The sequence below is a fragment of the Cynocephalus volans genome, chromosome 8 (genome assembly GCF_027409185.1).
Source record: "Cynocephalus volans isolate mCynVol1 chromosome 8, mCynVol1.pri, whole genome shotgun sequence".
In the NCBI taxonomy this organism is placed as follows: domain Eukaryota; kingdom Metazoa; phylum Chordata; class Mammalia; order Dermoptera; family Cynocephalidae; genus Cynocephalus; species Cynocephalus volans.
Window position 1 is genome coordinate 35162089 of NC_084467.1, and position 19201 is coordinate 35181289.

Consider the following 19201-nt stretch of genomic DNA (forward strand, 5'->3'; position numbering starts at 1 on the left):
AAAAATTGAAATTATTCTGTGACCCTTAATAAATTTTGTCGAAGTATTAAAAACTGTTAAATGTATGAGAACACGAAAAATAGTAAAACTAGTATTTACTTAGCAGACTACAATTTAAAAGAGTAGAAACATTGAGAATCATTTTCTTTGTAAAAAAAAAAAAAACAGTACCTGCCTTTTTTTTTTATTGTTCAACTTACAATATAGAGCAAGTATTTTTTCTATGCCTTGGCAAATTGTCCTACTCCTAAGTTTGGATTCACTTCCAACATTTTATCTTTTTTATTTTAAAGTTTTTTTATTATTAGCATATTCATTCTTACAGATCGTGATATTTCTTTATGCTCTTTACCTGACCTATCACTTCCCAAACCCCCTCCATACCTCCTCTCCATCTCTAGTATCCTTAGGTTTGTTCTCTCCTTCTGAAAGTTTAACGTATTGTTGTGGTCTTTTCTTTCTTTCTTTCCTTTATTCCTTCCTTCTTCCCTCCCTCCCTCCCTCCCCTCCCTTCCTAGCAGCCAGTTATGAGTTAGAACATGCAGTATTTCTGTTTGTCTGGCTTATTTCACTTAACACAATTTTCTCCAGATTCATTCACATTGCTGCAAATGGCAGTATTTCACTCTTTTTTATGGCTGAGTAGTATTCCATTGTGTATATATACATTTTCCTTATCCAGTTGTCCATCAATGGACACTTAGGTTGGTTCCATATTTTGGCTATTGTAAATAGAGCTGCAATGAACATGGGAGTGCAGGTTTCCCTTCAACATGATGATCTCCATTCCTTTGGATATATACCCAAGTAGTGGGATTGCAGGATCATATGGCAGCTCTATCCAGAGTTGTTTGAGAAGCCTCCATACTGTTTTCCATGATGGCTGTGCTAATTTACAGTCCCACCGAGAGTGTAGAAGAGTTCCCCTTTCCCCCCATCCTCACCAGCATTTGTTATTCTTGGTCTTTTTAATAATGGTCATTCTAACTGGGATGAGATGATATCTCACATTTTATCATTTGTGCTTTCAGTATTTCATAAAATATCTCCAAGAGTCTCTGTAAAGTTTTTCACCAGTGTCACTTCCTCAGGGACATCTTCATCTTTTTTTTTTTAATCAAGTATTACGTATTTATTCAGAAGGTTGTTCAAGAGCAGAATAAAGCCCTTTTGGCATTATGAAATCCAATGTTTTGAACTTTTTTCCTCAGCATTTCTGTTTACTTTAACTTTTGTAATCCCAAAGAGATTCTTTTATCTGAAGATTTTCATGCACTCAGGTATTCTGCACGATGTCTGATATGATCAGTAATAAACACTGAAATGAAGTAGTAGCTATGACCACAAACCTCTCGTAATCTAAAAACAACAGGGATTTTCTTTTCTGTACAAGCAGCTATGAACTTATCAGGAAATAACCATCCATCTGAAAGAAATTGGTCATCTTTTCCTTGATCAGTCAGTATGCCCAGCTAAGAGCCTGGACAGGATGTCACGAGATGGGGGCATCATAAGCCTTCCATTTACTTTGATCTGTTCCCAAATATCCACTATGGGCTTTTTTGCCCCAAGGACAAAGCACTAGGTTACAAATTGGTGCAAAAACAGACTTCTATTTTCTAGGATTTTTCAAAGCACAAATCAGAGCTCCATGGCCTCCCATGGAGTGGCCAAAAATAGACATCCTTTCAGGGTCCACAGGAAAATTGGCATTTATGAGTTGGGGAAGCTCCTCTGTCAGGTTACATAAGAGCACATCCGTAGTTAGGTTTCCAAGGCATCCACATAAAACCCAGCACCAGTGCCAAAGTCCCAACTCTCATCTTCTCCTTTAATATTGCAGCCACGAGGGCTGGTATCTGGAGCAATGACGAAAAGGCCATGTTCTGAGGCAGCTTGATGATAACCGTATTTTGACATGACATTTTGTTCTGCACAAGTTAAACCAGACAGCCAATGCACTGCAGGGCACTTTCCAGTTTCTGCCTTTGGTGGTAAGTAGATAGCAAATTTCATTTTACAGTTCAGTTCCACACTGTCATGTTCAAAAACCTTCTGCAATCCCCCAAAGCACTTGTTGCTGGAAACCTGTTTCAATGCCATTTGTCTCCTGTCCAAATGCTAGTTGTTTTTTTCATCTGCACCAAAGGGCAGATGATCCTCCAGCAGTGGCTGCAGCAAAAAGTAGAAGCCCGGGCCGAGCCCGTGGCGCACTCGGAAGAGTACGGCGCTGGGAGCGCGGCGACGCTTCCGCTGCGGGTTCGGATCCTATATAGGAATGGCCGGTGCACTCCCTGGCTGAGTGCCGGTCACAAAAAAGACAAAAAAAAAAAAAGTAGAAGCCCATCTTCATCCTTTTCATGTTTCCTCATTTATAAGGTCGCCTTTGCTAAATTTCTCTAGCAATATCTAATCTTTAGAACGGCAGCAGTATCAACTTTCCCACTATCCTTCTGTAACTCCATTTGCATTCTATTCGAATTTTACATCTATTTCATTTCTTGCTGCATGTGCACGTCATTGGTCAATTCTTTCAATTATCTACTTTAAAATGCATGTAGGTTTATTGCTGGAGACAAGGAAGCAACACAACTACACACTTTGCTGTGTGTGAAGTGAGTAACAGATGCACAGTGACCAATCACAGACAGACTTTGAAAGAAGTGATGATTGGTCACTAGTCATTATGTATCTGTTATTTATGTAGTGATGTGTGGATTGAAGAGCAAGCGGCGATCCTTTCTACTTTATGCAGCTACTCCTAGTTAATAATACTTCAGTAACTGAAATGTGAGATTTGCTGTTCAAAAACTGCCGTTAAATACACCTTGATAACTGAAATTCGTGCATAATGGAATCATGCAAAGCGAAAACTGCCTGTATCCTGTACTGGATTCCTACCTATCTTTCAATGCATAGTTTTGTATTTAAAGCAATATGAAGAAATAATACTGCCTGTACCCTGATCATACTTTTGAGGGCTAGAATGGTAGCAGAAGTAATGTAAATGAGTTCTACAGAGAGTATCTCTGCAACTAAGAAACTGATTCCATTTGTAAACTTTTGCTCTACAAAAAAAAAAAAGGTAGGAAAGAAAGTAAGAAGGGAGGGAGGAAAATAGTTTTCAAATCCTTTAAAAGTATTTAGCAGTCATAACTTACTTTCGGCATTACCATTGTGAATTGTTAACCTGTGCTCTCCTTTCTGAAAACTCTCAATATGTTCCACATGTAATTCAAAGTCTCTAACTGCTTCTGAGGCTCCTTATTTGAATTACTATACATTATCCTCATTCACTAATATTGAACCAATTGTCAAAAATAAGTCAGGGTAAAATATTGTTGTCTTCTGAAAACATGACCTGTGTGACCAGAATTTTGTTAGTTGAAATTAAAACTAAATTCATTTTTTTTGTTCTAGAAACTCAGTATCACATGAAACTAGAAATGTTGTTTTTATCTACCAATGATGCTATGAGAAAATACATTATTTTTTTTAAGAATATATAGTTCTCAGATATTTCTAGCTTCCTTAAAAAATAACATATGGCTTCTAAACTGGAATGGAGAGAGGGTGGTCAGGTAAACTGGCTTAACACCCTATCGACATGGAGTAAAGCCCAACACTTAACATGGCTGTGCACCCACACACCACCTATGCACAGCTACCAGTCAGCATTTTTGCACCTCTCAGATATGGACAGCCAATCCTAATCAGACATTAAGGAAAGCCACCCAGCAAAATAATCCTCAGCAAGGGAATATGAGAGGATTATTGGTTACAGGATTATAGATTACATTAAGATTACTGTCTAATAATGTGGCAGACAATGTTCTAAGCATTTTACATATATTAACTCGTTTAATGCTGCCAGGAACCCGATGGGGTAGATACTATGTCTAAGATGACAAAGCACAGAAAAATTAACTTCCCTAAGGTCAAACAGCAAGTCAGCAACAGAGCCAGGCCCCCAAGTCCATGCTTTTAACTTCTATGATCCACTATTGCTCAGCATGAAAAAAGGAGATCAAAATGCACAGGCTAGGGGGAGGGAGGGCTGAGGAGACAGAATCAAGGAAATCGAAGAAAACCTCTAAATAAAGTTGAAACTACAGTTCATATCCTGAGAGACACAAGATGTTGTATCTATAGAACAAGAGTAAAATGATATGAAAAAGGACCAATTAGAGAGTAGAGAACTCTTGGGGGATAAAATGAAAGCTAAAATAAATATTCAATAAAATAATTAGACAAAAGAATCAAAGAAATCTTTCCCCTAAAATAGGATTAACGTACAAACTTAGAAGTTATCAGTAGAAGACGTCCAACATTTCATTCACAGAAATTCCCAAATCAGAACAAAGAAAACGGGAGGGAGGGGAGGTTATCAAATAAAAACGGAAGAACCCAAATCCTTCCAATACCTTAATAAAAGAACAAAAAACAGGCCCTTGGAATTTCTGATCACCTAGTAGAAGAAAAACTTCAAAAGAGAAGACCGAGAATGAGAATGGCAGCAGATTTCTCAACAGCAGCACAGGAGGCAACAAGACAAGCAGTGCCTTCAACAACCTAAGAAAAAATTCACACCAGCTGAATTACAGGCAATTTCAGAAATGCAGAGAGATAAAAAGTTTACCTCTCATATTCCCTTTCTTAGGAAGATACTAGAAAATGGTGCACAGCAAAAGAAGGCATAAGCTAAGATAGAAAAATATAGGAGCCAGCAATAATGGAGACAACCTAGAAGGTGTAGAAAAGAGACAAGGTCACAGTTGTATGACAGACCTCAGCTGTAGCAAAAAAACCACAAGGTGGATAAAATGATGAAGCATCTGAAAAAAAAACAGGATAGAGAAGGAAAATTAGGCAAGCAGAAAAACATAAGATGATGATTAACTCAAGCAACAACCAACAACTGTACCACAAAGGACATCTTATAATACACGTAGCGTAACAAAGATTGATCATGATACAGCATCCTTTGGAAGGATGGGGAAGGGGAAGTGAGGGAGGTACAAGGTTCATCTATCATAAGAAGAAAGCAATTTAGACTCAAAGCCAGAATTATTATCAATAAATAGCAATATTATTAAATATGCAAAGTTACTTCTAAATCTTTTATTTCTGAGTTTTTAACTAAGAGTATATGTTTCTTTGATCATTTTCTGTTAATTTATTGAAGAATTTTTTATATTAAAAAAAACCACAAAAACAACAGAAGGAATCAATCGTATGGGAAATTCCAAGCCTTCATCCCTTTCTCTTGTATAAAAAGATGCCGTTTAGCGTGTTCTGCTCTTCATCTTCTCTCTTCTTCGTTTTCCAGGCCTCTTCTACAAAAAAAGAAATATCACATCTACCAAAAAAAGAAGCACTTGGCCTTCTTCCCCAGGGTGAGAACACAGAGAAATAAGGAGACAGGGCGGTGAAGGGGTGGGAGAGGGGACCGAGCCTGTCCCTGTCCTGGGCCCCCTGGCTCACTTACACTTGATCCTTTCTTTCCAGGCCTCTTGAGACCCTTGCCATGAGCTGTCTTGGCACGGAAGCTGGACACATCATCGTAGCTCTCTCGAGTGTTCCACTTGGAACCTTTCTTCTTTCCACCAAAACCAAACTTCTGGTTTTTATATCGTCGTTTAGCACTGGGCCTGGAAAAAACGGTCCTACAAGTTACCCACAGCACAATAAATCCTGACGAATCTTATGGCCCAATGACACTCTAAGTTTCCTTTCTGTAAACAAAGCCCCTTAGGTGCTACTGTCACCCAGAATCTCATCCTTGACCCTACATTTTCACACTACACACTTCCCAGGCAAGCCCATCTACTTACAGTTTTAATCCCCAGGGAAGGAAAACAAAGCAAGAAGCAGGAAAGGATCCACATACATCATGCGGCTTATAGTCTATCTTTGGAAAGCTTTCTATTTTAAATCTTACTAAATCACCATCAGTTGTTTCTACTCCTCTCGAGTATATACATGCAGTTAACATTCAAATGTAATAAATTTTAAAAGTGGTCATCCCACAGGAATCTCAAATCCAGCATATCCAAAAATCACATGTCATCTCCCTTCCTAGACTGGTTTCATCTCTTGTATAGATGCCCTAACTTCAGGCTGGTGCTACTACATCTAGCCAGATCCTATGGAGTGAACTGTGTCCCCCAAAGTTCCATGCATTAGAAATTTAAGCCCCACTGTGACAATGCTAAGAGGGTGGGGAATGCTATTACAGAAATTGAAAGGTGGGGCCCTGAAGAGGTGATCAGACTGTAAGGGCCATGCCCTAGTGAACAGATTAATCCATTGATGGTTTAATGGTGGTCACAGCCGTGGTTCTGATGGCTTTAAAAAGAGAGTGAGTGAGGTGGTTAGTCCTCTCTGCTCCTGCCATTCTCACCATGTGATACCCTGTGTCGTTGTGGAGTCATCACCCACCAAGACCCTCACCAGGTGTGTTCCCTGGACTTTGGACTTCCCAGTGTATGAAAATGTAAGCAATAAATATTGTTTCTTTATAAATTACCCAGTTTCAGGTATTTCATTATTAGCAACAGAAACGGATAATACACCAGCCACTCAGGCTAAAATCTTGGGAGTCAGCCTTATTCTTCTTTCACCCTCTATACCCAATTCAACTACTAAGTCCTGCTAATTTAACCTCCTCGATATTTCTTAAATCCATTTTGCCTTCTCTACCCCATTGTCACACTTTCAGGTCACTATTGTTGCCCATCTGGACCTTTGTAATAGTCCCCTAATCAATTTCTCCCATCCCTCAAATCCATCATTTATACAAGTACCACTGTAATCTTTTTAGAACATGAACATGACCTGCTCATATTGTGAGTAAAACCCATGAGTGTTTACCCACTGCCTACTGGATAAAGCCCAAGCTCCTCAATACGGTAAACAAACAGCCCAGGTCCCCCAGCCACATCTCACCACTCCTTGCCTCGCACTGTGTCCCTGGAGATAGCAAATGCTTTTTGTTTCTCACACACAAAAGCACTCACTACATTATATGGGAAGGATCATTCCCCCTAGTCCTGGTGTCCAGGTATGCAGAAAGGTGGACTAAAAAGAACAATAACAGCCAACATTATCCCTTTTAATCTCCATAATACTATGAGGCACGTACTATTTCCTCAGTTTAGTAGATGAGGCAATTAATAGTTAGAAAGGTAAAGTAACTTGCTCAAAGCTACCCTCCTAATGAGTGGCAGTCAGGATCTAAACCCTAGGTCTATACTCTTACCCATCGCACTGTGTGACCAAGAATCAACTTTTACTCAGCATTCACTTAAAATGTGCCAAACATTTATTTTAGTCTTCGAAGACTGATATAGCTAAAAAGACCTATCATGTGGCACTGCGAGTCTTGGCCACAGGCAGCAGCTGCACTCTCTCATCTCTGAGGCTGCTCCTTGTGGAGGTGCCCTCCATACTTGTGAACTGTTGGCCCGTACACATCACAGAACAAAACCAAAGCCAAACACTTCTCACCCTTTCTTCATCTGCTGGCCTTTAGCTCCTGCCTTCGGGTTTCGAGCAACGGGTTTCTGATCTCCCTCAAGGAAATCCAGTTTATCAGAGAAGCCTGTAGGTGAAGAAGTGCTTTGATCAGCACCATCGTGTTTTAAGAAGAAAAGTTTAAACCTCAAAATAAGGCTGTTACAGTCACGCACCATATAATGTTTCGGTCAATAACGGACCACATATACGACGGTGGTCCCATATCATTATAACAGAGCTAAAAATTTCCTTTTGCCTACGGACAATGCAGCCCACCACAATGTTGCAGCCCAATTACTTTATTTTTAAAAAACACAGTGTAGCCTAAGTGTACAGTGTTTATAAAGCATACAGTAGTGTACAGTGATGCCCTGGCCTCCACATTCACTCACCACTCACTCACCCGCCCAGAACAACTTCCAGTCCTGCAAGCTCCATTCATGGTAAGCGCCCTATACAGGTGTACCATTTTTTAAAATCTTTTTTTACTGTATTTTTACTGTACCTTTTCTATTTTTAGATACACAAATACTCAACATTGTGTTACAACTGCCTACCGTATTCAGTATAGTAACATGCTGTACAGCTTTGTAGCACAGGAGCAACAGCTATGCCATCTAGGTTTATGTAAGTACACTCTGATGTTCGCATGATGATGAAATTGCCTCCTGTTGCATTTCTCAGAACGTATCCCCATCGTTAAGCAATGCATGACTGTATTTACTAAATTGATTTTAGGAAGCATATCCTGGTCCCCATACCATTCCCATATAGTTCAAAATCAATCAAGACTCCAAAGCACTGTGCATTAAAATGAACTTGAAGGTACCTGGTACCCTTGTTCCTCTACCTCCTTAGCAGAGAAATACACCAACCTTTCTGATATTTCTTAATGGCACTCATCATATGTGCTTTCTCCCGCTGTCTCTTCTGAAGAACCTCTGTTTGCACCTGTAATAGGAACACGAGGACAGTTACACCCCTCCAAACCATACTCCAAGTGTCTACATTATCTTAATAACAACACTGTGATTCCTACCACTGCCATTTAACGTTTACTACATGCCAGAAACCATGCTAAGGGTTCTAAGTATACTCTCAGCTCATTTATGTAACAATCCAGTATGCAGAAATTCTTATTATCCCCTATACCAAAGCACGGAGAGATTAAGTAACTTGCCCAAGTCACATAGTGAGAAAATGCAGAGCTGAGATTCACATCCAGGCAGTCTGACTCCAAAGCCTGCACTTACACAATCCTGACTACAAAACTGTAGCAGACCGTCTTTAGATCTACATCCAATTTTCCCCAATAATTATATTTGGGCAGTAACCCACTGTTACTAGGCATGAAAGTAGCAAAAGAAAAGAGAAAATACAATATACCCTGAAAACAAACAAACAGAGAAAAGCTTCAAGGACAAAAGGAGACCTATACTCTTAAGTAGGGTTTCTCAAACTCAACAATACTGACATTTTAGACAGAATTATTCTTTCTTGGGGGGTGGGGGCCTCTCCTGTGCATTGTAAGATGTTTAGCACAACCCTACCCTCTACCCATTAGATGCCAGTAGCACCCTCCTCGCCAAAATGTGACGACCAAAAATGTCTACAGACAGTGACAAATGTCCCTGGGGGGCAAAACCACTCCCAGTTGAGAACCACTGCCCTAAGGTTTCTTCAGATTAGAAACAGTGAGCTTAACAGGCCCAACTGACTTCTTCTTTGCTTTTGATAAATTAGTTTATGTTAAAAACTAATTGCTCATGTCTTTGAGATGACCTCAGCCATCCACCTCCAGATCAGAGAAACAATAAATCTGCAGTGGATGTTTTGCAGAGGAAAGGATGCTAGTCTACTCTTACTCCACTGAGGCTGTATCAGTGAAATGACCCCACATGTGGACAACAGTTCCATGCCCCAGATCACACATGTACATGTCCAAAATATTGACAAAGGCTCAACACCCACAGTAATCTCCCTCACACTCATTTCTTCTCACAACCCTAACTTGAATTCCTGTCATCTTCTTTCTAAGGTTACCATGAAATAAAAAAGGAAAACCAAGAAAAGCTTTATGGTATGCCTGATCTGGGTCTACATTAGAACTCAGACATTCACAGTTCAAACACACAGATGCCACTTCTTCCTCTCAGACTAGATGACAATCAACAGTATAATTCCTTTAAGGACTTAACATTCATCTAGGCCAGCAAGTCCCAAACCAGAATGCATATGAGAATCACCTGGGAAGATTTTGGGGGTAAGGAAGAAAACATACACAGATTCCCAGAAATTCTGAAGCGTGGAAATCTGTCTTGAAAAATTTCCCCTGGGGATTTTGCTACAAGGCTGGGTTTGGAAACCACCGATCTCAACCCAACTCTTCACTATACTGATATGGAACTACAGTCACCACACTACTCCTGGTGACACACTGGGGTCAAGAACATTATGCTCATGGACACTAGCATACACATGAGTCTCTATGAGATAATAAACATGATCAGATACACGCAGGGCATGGAACCGCATCAGACCACAGCAATCTGATCTGACACTCTTGGCCTCATCCTAATCCCCTCACATTTTCCTTCTCACCTTCTTTCCATATTTCCTAAGTGCTCGCAGTTGCTTAGCCTTTTCAGACTTCTCCATGGCAGCCTGTTTGGCCTGCAGCTTCTGTCGAATCTAAAATGCAAAATACTGTCAGTGTATGTTACTTGAATCTGGGATGACTACTACTTAGGATGCACTGGAACAGGGAACAGATATCCACAGTTCTACAAACTGTGGAACTTTTAAATCGTCTATTCCAACCCCAGCGTTTTATACATGAGGACAATGAGGCCCCAAAGCTAAGCCTTTTGTCCAGGGTACCAAAAGAGTCAGTGGTGGAGCTAGGGCTCTAAGTGACCTTCTCACTCCCAGTGTGCTGCTTGCAGTTCAGGAAAGAAGATGAACTTTTCCCATCCCTACTGTCCATAGCCTGAGGTTAAACTAGCATGCAGCCTCAGTGCCCTTCTCTAAAAAACCACATACATAATCAAGCATTATCAAGCAGATAATGGTACTTAGCATCTTCCATCGAACATACACATTTCAGTTAAAGGATGAGCAGTTGTCAGTGTGAATGTATACAGATGTGTCTAAGCCCATCTGTAGATTAGCTTTCCTGGGACCACTGAGACAATAGCTCCCTAAGATCCAGCTTAACACCCAAGGGTACTACTTAAATATATCTTAGATTAGATGTTGGCAATTCTCTTCCTCTCAAAGTTAAGTGAGGACAAGGTTCTACCTAACTCTAAATTATACTACATCTGAGCCATATAATAATCCCTCCTTTCATAAGAAAGACAACATGAGATTTACATAAGAGATCCAGGGAAAGGTACCTGCCTACAAGTTACAGCACTGCTCACTGGCAATGGCAGGACAAGAACAACAGTTCTGTCTTCTCCATACACCATGCCATGACCAAGCCAGCTAGGAAATGCAAAAGGCCATCTTTACCTCCGGGGCCACACTTCTTACAGTACCTTTCCTCCCCTTAATTGTTCAAATTAGGAAAATGTCATTCTTATATTTATCTAATTGGTGGTGACTGGCATGACTTGTAAATAGACAATCTCTGGAAGAGATAATAATTTTCCTCTGACAACCAGCTCCCCATTATTGGGCTTACACCTACTTTTAAAAACATTATAGGAGATAAACCAACTGAATACACTAAAGTACAAAGCCTAGGCTTTCCAGAGGAAAATTTTCCAGTTTCTTACCTTTTGCATCTGCTGATCAGACTTGGCCATTTCTGCAAAATAATCGGTGGGTCGCTTGGTAGGGACCTTGAGCTGATGGAGGCGGGGTAATACTGCAAGCACTGCAGCCTGGGCCTGGCGGTAGCTGAGATTGTAGGATAAAGTGTGAAATAAGGTGAGGGAGAGAGGCCCACATTCCCTCTCATTGCCTCTTACGAGTTACCAAAGCTCAGAAAGATTCTCAACATCTGACATCCAACAGCAAGAACAAAAACAAACAAAAACCATAATAAAACCTCAAAGCTGGTATCTAGGAAAAATTTAGCTATACATCATTTTTTTTTTTTTTTTTTTTTTTGCGACCGGTAAGGGGATTGTAACCCGTGGCTTGGTGTCGCCCACACCGCGCTCAGCCAGTGAGGGCACCGGCCATCCCAGCGCCGCACTCTCCTGAGCGAGCCACGGGTTCCGCCCTATACATCATTTTTTAAAAGGGGGCAAGTGAGGCTAAAAATAAATCAGTAGTTTAAGAGAATGATCACCCTAAAGGTACCCATTAACACACAACTAATATAAATTATGAATTCTTATGTAATCATTAAAGCAAGCCCACACAAGACCCTTCCATAAGCAAAGTTTTGTTCTACCGACTGAATACATACAAAAAATACTTTCAACAGTGAGTATTTCAAAATAATCCACACACTGGACTTTGAATTATGACTGGTGGACAAAGGGGTTCTTCTGTCAACTACAGAGAATCTCCTAACACTTCTTAGTCAAAAGAAATCGTCCTCCCACCCTCAGGTTTATGCTAACTCCCTGGTGCTTCTGAGGAGTGTAGGCTCACTACTTTCTCCTCTTCCCCGCTCTCTAGCACAAGGAGCCCCAACTTCTCCACATTTGAAAACAAACATACAAACTCATCTCCCGCTGGAAGTCGTCTTCTGGATTAACAGCTCGCTGATCCTTGTTCTGAGGTGTTGGTTGAGGTCCACTGATTTCGGGCACTGGAGCCAGGGTCACATCGAGCCTTTCAACCCACTCCAGATCCCGCTCGAATTCAGCTAAACACTGCTTCAGACCATTCTAGAAAGTTCAGACACTGAGCTCATAAGAAGGAAACCCTGAGTCTGTTTCTCCCAAGCCCAGGGTGCTAAGCCAACGGACAAAGCGCCAACACCCAAATCCAGACGGGTAATTGACCCTCTTGGCAATGAGCACGTTGCGTCTTTCTTGGAACAAGAATCGGTTTCCCAAGCACGACAGTGCCTTGTTCGCATCCCATCTCCGAGTACGTACTCCCCGACCCGGCGCCCGAGCTCACCACATTGTTCACGGCCTTCTTCGGCCCCTCAAGCACGACATTGAGGCCCGGCTTCAGGAGCCCTCGGGAAAATGCATCCTGCAACTGCAGCACACAATTGCGGTCAGTACCCGAGGAATAAGGCCCCCTCTTCCTCGTCCAGCCCCGCGAGCTCAGCTGACAGGCACCTACCTCTCTGTCTGTGACAAGAGAATCATCAGAATCCGAGTCCGAACCTGACAGAGGGGGAGTGTCCATCTCGCAGCGCGCACGCCCAACACCTACAGGAAGAAGCAGGATAGCCCGAGGACCACGCGGCTGGCAGAGGGTGGCCTTCGCCGCTGCTGCCCGCCTTCAGCCCGCTACTCTCACGCTGCCTCTTCACGTGGACGCGAAATGCACCAGAGCCAGCAACTCACCGGTCCTGTCCAACTTCCCGATCGGCACTTCCGCTTCCGGCCGCAGAGCCACACTTCCGGTTTGTCGTTGCTATAGGAACCGCTCGGCGTTTGAGCGTGCCCTGGCTACTTGGGATCTGCAGGGGTTGTACCTCCGGATACGTGCGTGGTCTGGTGACCCAGAAAGAAGAAGCGAAAGGTGGGAGGGGGCACCTGGGGGTCGTCGAGAGAAGCTAGAAGCCGCAAGGGAGCAAAGGAAAGGGGAAAAGAAGGAACCAGGGGCGGGGGGTGGAGAGTCGGAGGAGGAGTCAGGGGGCGGGGCGGGGCAATGCGCTTCTCCACGCTCACCGGCCACGCTCGGTCTTTAGCAGAACTCTTTGGCAGGGGACCATGTCGACCGTCGTAGCTCAGTGGCTGCATGTTTTTGGTCTCCGATCCCACGTGGCCAACAATATCTTCTTCTTCGATGAGCAGATCGTTATATTTCCTTCAGGAAATCACTGTGTGAAGTACAATGTGGATCAGAAATGGCAAAAATTCATTCCAGGTAAAACCTTTTCCATCCTGACACGAACATTAATGGTATGTGCCAGATATAACCCCTCAATCCCAGCATGATGACTGGAAACAAAGCTTTTTGGCCAACTTGAATATACATATATTTTTATAAATGTAGAGGAAATAAATGTCCACTTGCATAATTTAACTATAGATTAATCAATCACACATATATAGTTAAAATCACCTATAAAATAATGCTAATTTTAAAGTACTTTTTTCACTGTAATTTCTGAAAAAAATATTTTAAAGAATTCCTTTTCATGTATCTTCAATATCATTGTATTTGTCATTAGCAGAGCCACTTTTTGAGTTGTCTAACAGTTTTCCAGAGTACACCACCTTCGTTACAGCACCTTTTGAATCCATGTATGATGAAAACATTGGAAATTTTACCCAAGTCGTAAATAACCATTTGTGTAACGTTACAACATTTGGTTTTGTTCACATTGGTCCTGTCGATGATACTCATGATTTCCATAACCTAATCACCTTTTCCCCACTCTGTGTTGCGTTGAACACTTTTTATCTTGACATATGCACACAAAGCATATGTACACTACATATATGTAATATTTAAAGAATTGCAGTAATATGAAGATCTGTGAACTCAGCCACCTGGGATAGGAAATAGAACATTGCCAGTTCCAGTGCTTCTCCCCGATTGCCTTCCTCCCCCACCCCACACACACCCCATCCTGGATTTTGCAATTATTCCGTTATTTCTCTCTGTGGTTTTATCACATATATCTCTATTCCTATAAAAGATATAGTTTTGTTTTTACTGTTTTCCAATGTTATATAAATGGAATCATAGGATATGTATTCTGTGACTTGCTGCTTTTGTTCAGCATCATGCTTTTGAGATGAATGCATCTTGATACATTTAACTGGGTTCATTTTATTACTATATAGTGTTCCACCATATGAATATAATGTCTCAGATATGCATTCTAGTGTTAAGAGACATTTAGGAAATAATAGTTATTTGCTATTTCAGACCATAACACTGTAAACATTCTTGCATTCGTATATACTCATCCACTTGTGTGAAGATTCTCCAGGACACACAGTCAGAACTAAAATTACTGGTAATATGATAGTACCAATTTACACTCCCACCAGGAGTGCATAAGAATCTTTATTCCTCTACAACTTCACCATCCCTTGGTACTGTCCAACTTCCTAATTTTTGGCTAATCTCGTCGTTGAGAAAAGGTATCTTATTGTGGTTTTAGTTTTTATTTCTCTATTATTAATGGGGATGGGTATCTTTTCACGTGCTTATGGGCTATTTCTGTTTAGTCTTATGTTAAATGCCTTGTTCAAGTCTTTTTCATTTTTCTATTGTTCTTTGTGGGGTGTTTTTTGGTAATTTTCTTATTGATTTATAGGCACACCTTATATATTCTGTATACTAAACATTTGTCAGACATATGTGTTACAAATAATTTCTCCCAGTTTGGGGCTTGTATTTTCTTCCTCCTTACAGTACCTTTTGATGGACAGAAATTCTTAAGTTTTAATGAAGTCAAATTTATCAAACACCATGTATATTAGTCCATTTTTTGTATTGCTATAACAGAATACCTGAGACTGGATAATTTATAAAGAAAAGAGGCTTATTTGGCTCACAATTCTGGAACAGTTGCATTTGGTTTAGGCCTTAGGCTGCTTCTACTCATAACAGAAAGGAAGGGCAGCTGGCATGTGCAAGGATATCAAGAGAGGGGAAGACAGAGAGAGAGAGGCACTTTTTAACAACCAGCTCTCTTGGGACCTAATAGAGCTAGAACACACACACACACACACACACACACACACACACACACACACACACACACACACACGGAGGGCATTAATCTGTTCATGAGGGATCCGCCTCATGTCCCAGACACCTCCCACTAGGCCCCATCTCCACTGCCACACTGGGAATCTAATTTCAACATGAGTTTTGGAGAGGCAAACATATTCAAACTATATCACCACGTAACAGTCTGTTGGAATAAAATGTATTAAGTGCAGTTGACTTTTATTTATTAATAAAATATTTGTCAGCATATTTGTTAAACTTTTTTTTTTTTTTTTTTGGTGACTGGCCAGTACGGAGATCTGAACCCATCACCTTCATGTTACCAGCACCATGCTTTCCCAAGTGAGCTAAACAGCCAGCTCATATTTGCTAAACTATTATAAATTCTAATGATTTATCTGTAAATTCTTTGAGGTTTCCTACATAGACTATCATACTATTCAAAATAATAATGGCTTTAATTCTTTTTCTTATGTTACTGTACTGGTAAGGACCTCCAGATCTTGTTGAATAGGGGCAATGAAAATGGACATCCTTGTCATGTTTCTGATCCTAAAGAGAATTCTTTTAAGATTTTAACATAACATCCAAGGAGGATGTTTACTGTAGGAATTTGTCAATGTCCTTTATCAAGTTAAGGAAATTCCTTTCTTTTTCTAATTCGCTATGCTTTCCCCTACATGAACGGATACTGAATTTTATTGCATTCATTTTCTGTATTTTATATAAGATCATATACCTTTCTAATATAAAATCAGTTATTGTTTTATAAGACATTTGCTTATATTTGCTCTCATATTTACCAAACTCTTTGCCTACCATTACTTTTTGCAACCCAGATATTCCAGCTGGGATCATTTTCCTTCTGCACTTAGTGATAATGTGTTAGTGGTAAACTCTCCCAGTTTTTGTTTGTCTGAAATGCCTTTATTTCATCCTCATTTTTGAAAGGTAGTTTCACCATGTATAGATTTTTGTGAGCACATCATAGGTCCTATTCCATTGTTTTTGGTTTCTGTTTTGTTGCTGTGGTTAAGAAATTAGCCATTAAGCTCTTCCTTCTGTAGATGATCTGTCTTTTTGTTTTTTCTGGATGCTTTTAAGATTTTCTTTGTCTCTATTTTTATTATATATATTATTTTTATTATATATATATAGGTTTTATTTTCATATTTTATCTTCCAAGGGATTCTTTGGGAATCCTGGATCTAAGGATGGGTATCTCTCAATGATTCTAGAAAATTTTTAACAACTGTCACTTCAAATATAGTATCTTTGGTTTGGTTTTGGTTTTGGCTGGTGGCTGGCTGGTACTGGGAAAAATATGGTATCTTTCCACTCTATTATCTCTTTCTGGAACTCCAAACCACCTCGACTCCATCCTCCATTTTTTTTAACTCTTATTTGGATTTTCCATTTCTTAGTCTCTGCATTCAAGATTTTTTTTTTTCTTTTTCTTTTTCCTTTTTTTTTTGGCAGATGGCTGGTACAGGGATTGAATTCTTAACCTTGGTGTTATCAGCACCACACTCCATCCTATCAGATAATTTATTTATATTTATCTCTTAGTTCATTGATTCTCTTTTCCACAGTATCTAACCTACTGCTTAATGTATCCATTGAGATTTTAATTTCAGTTATTATGCTCATATTCTCACACTTTTTACCTGTACTACTTCTCTTCTGCTCTGTACTCCATCTTATATCACCAGAGGCCTTGTTCACATGTGTGTGGGTCCTCCCAGCCCACATGTTCAAGTTCCACCCACATATCCTGTAATCCCCCTTTGACCATCCTTCAGGCCAAAGCCAAGGCTAAAGACAGACCTGGGGAAGAAGCCAATGCTGGTCTTGACTCAGGACTATTAGGACAGGGGATTCCAGAGTCCTGGGTACCTGGAACATGATCTAGAAGAGGCAATGCAAACTCCAGGTGGCCCCTAGATTTCATCTCATGGTAAGGGCTATTGCCAGAGGAGGACCACAGTAGGGCAGTCTAAAATATGGGGTCCAGGGAAGAAGCCATGCTGGCCAAATCTCAGGGCATTACTGATGAAGTGAAAGGATAAAAGTCATGGAATCAGGAGATCTTGATTTGATATGGCTGTCCATTTTATAAGCTCACCGAATCTCAGTCTCCTCATCTGTAAAATGGAGATGTTTGGCTTGCTCAGCTCACAGAGTCATGATGAGGCTGAGATGTATTCATTTGTTCATTCAACAAAAATTTATTAAGCACCTCCTGTGTACCAGGCACAAAACAGACACACACACGCACAAAACCCTGTCCTCATGGTGCTTCCATTACAGTAGGGGAGAGTGACAATAAGCAAGATAAAAGGAGTATAGCGTATACGTTAGAGAGTGATAGACGCTAATGAGAAAAAAATGAAGCATGGAAGGAGAACTGGGGGGGACTCTGAAATTGTAGATGGGGGCTGGGGAGGGCTCACTGGGTAAGTGATTTTTGAGTGAAGGCTGAAGGAGCTGGCCATGCTGATATGGGAGGGGGAGGAGCAGAGAAAATAGCAAAGGCTCTGAGTTAGGAGGGTGCTTAGTGTGTTGGGGGATACCAAGGAGGCCAGTGTGGCTGGAGTGGAGAGAAAGGGGGAGTGGGGAGCAAGAGGAGAGGCAAAGAAATACTGGGAGTGATACCACGTAGGGTCGCAAGTCATAGGCTCTCACTCTGAGTGAAATGAGAAGCCGTGGGGGGTGGTTCTCCACAGGTTCATTCTGGTTACTGTTCAGAGAATAGATTTAAGGAGGAGCAAGGGAGGAAACAGGCAGAAAATGGAGAGATGGTTACTGTAATTCAGGTGAGAGATGCTGAGAGCAGGGTGGTGGCAGGCAACAGAGAAGGGGAGAAGGGATCAAATCCTGGATATACAATTCACTGTTGAACATTGCAGGGGTTGGGGTGCTGACCGCCCCCCATGCAGTAGAAAATTTGACTTTGATTCCCCAAAATCTTAACTACTGTTGACGGGAATCCTTACCAATAACATAAACAGTCAATTACACATATTTTGTATGTTATATATATTATATACTGTATTCTTACAAGAAAGTAAGGTAGAGAAAAAATGTTAAGAAAATCATAAGAAAGAAAACATACATTTATAGTACTGTACAGTATTTATTGGAAAAAATCCACATTTAAGTGAACCTGTGCAGTTCAAACCCATGTTGTTCAAGGGTCACCTGTGTTTAGAGGTAGAGGTGACACATTTCCTCATAAACCCAATGTGGGGTGGGAGAAAAAGAAAAATAAGCAAGGTTTTTGGCCTAAGCAACTAGAAGGATGAAGTTGCTGTTGATTGAGGCAGAAGAGGCTGAAGAAGGAGCAGGTTAGTTTTGGACATGTAAGACTGAGAAGCCTACTAGATATGCAGATGGAGATGTTAGTAAGCAGCTTGATTTCAGGTCCAGATTCAAGGGAGAGAGGTCCAGGCTAGTGATAGGAATTTCAGGGTCATCAGCATAGAGGTGAAATTCAAAGCCTTTAGAATGGATGAGATTCCCTTAGGGAGTGAATGTATTTATAAAAGAGAAGTCTAAAGAGTGAGTTCTGCCGGTGCGCTCCTGCATTTAGTGCTGGGAAATGAGGGAGAACCAGCAAAAGAGGCTTTAAAGGAAGAGCCAAAAAGTTGAGAGTAAATCCATATGAGAGGTGAAAATATTTCAAGGAAGAGACAGTCATCAAATGGGTTAAAACAGTACAAAAGCATTTTACAAACTCTAAAATCAGTCAGCATATATTAAAACACTTACTAGGTACCAGGCACTGGTGATTTAATCAATCACTCAGTCAATCAATGAGCAAGAAAGCCATGGTCCCCCCGCCCTC

At 40.8% G+C, this 19201-nt stretch overlaps 2 protein-coding genes and 1 pseudogene across 2 annotated transcripts in view; 1 reads left to right on the top strand and 2 right to left on the bottom strand.

The window, feature by feature from the left end:
* Positions 1-1268: 1268 nt before the first annotated feature.
* LOC134385046 (S-formylglutathione hydrolase-like) lies at positions 1269-2103 on the bottom strand (annotated as a pseudogene).
* A 3053-nt stretch (positions 2104-5156) lies between these two features.
* EBNA1BP2 (EBNA1 binding protein 2) lies at positions 5157-13016 on the bottom strand. The gene is made up of 9 exons (XM_063106475.1): positions 12778-13016; positions 12607-12690; positions 12199-12368; positions 11301-11424; positions 10120-10209; positions 8394-8469; positions 7510-7603; positions 5489-5651; positions 5157-5336 (listed from the first exon to the last, which is right to left on the bottom strand). Exons 1-9 carry the CDS (start codon positions 12841-12843, stop codon positions 5286-5288), a joined length of 918 nt encoding a protein of 305 aa, XP_062962545.1. The 5' UTR covers positions 12844-13016; the 3' UTR covers positions 5157-5285.
* Positions 13017-13373: 357 nt separating this feature from the next.
* CFAP57 (cilia and flagella associated protein 57) overlaps positions 13374-19201 on the top strand; it is a 71410-nt gene continuing 65582 nt past the window's right edge. Inside the window, exon 1 of the mRNA XM_063106744.1 lies at positions 13374-13530. Within this exon, the coding sequence (XP_062962814.1) occupies positions 13374-13530 (157 nt within the window). The remainder of the gene's footprint in view (positions 13531-19201) is intronic.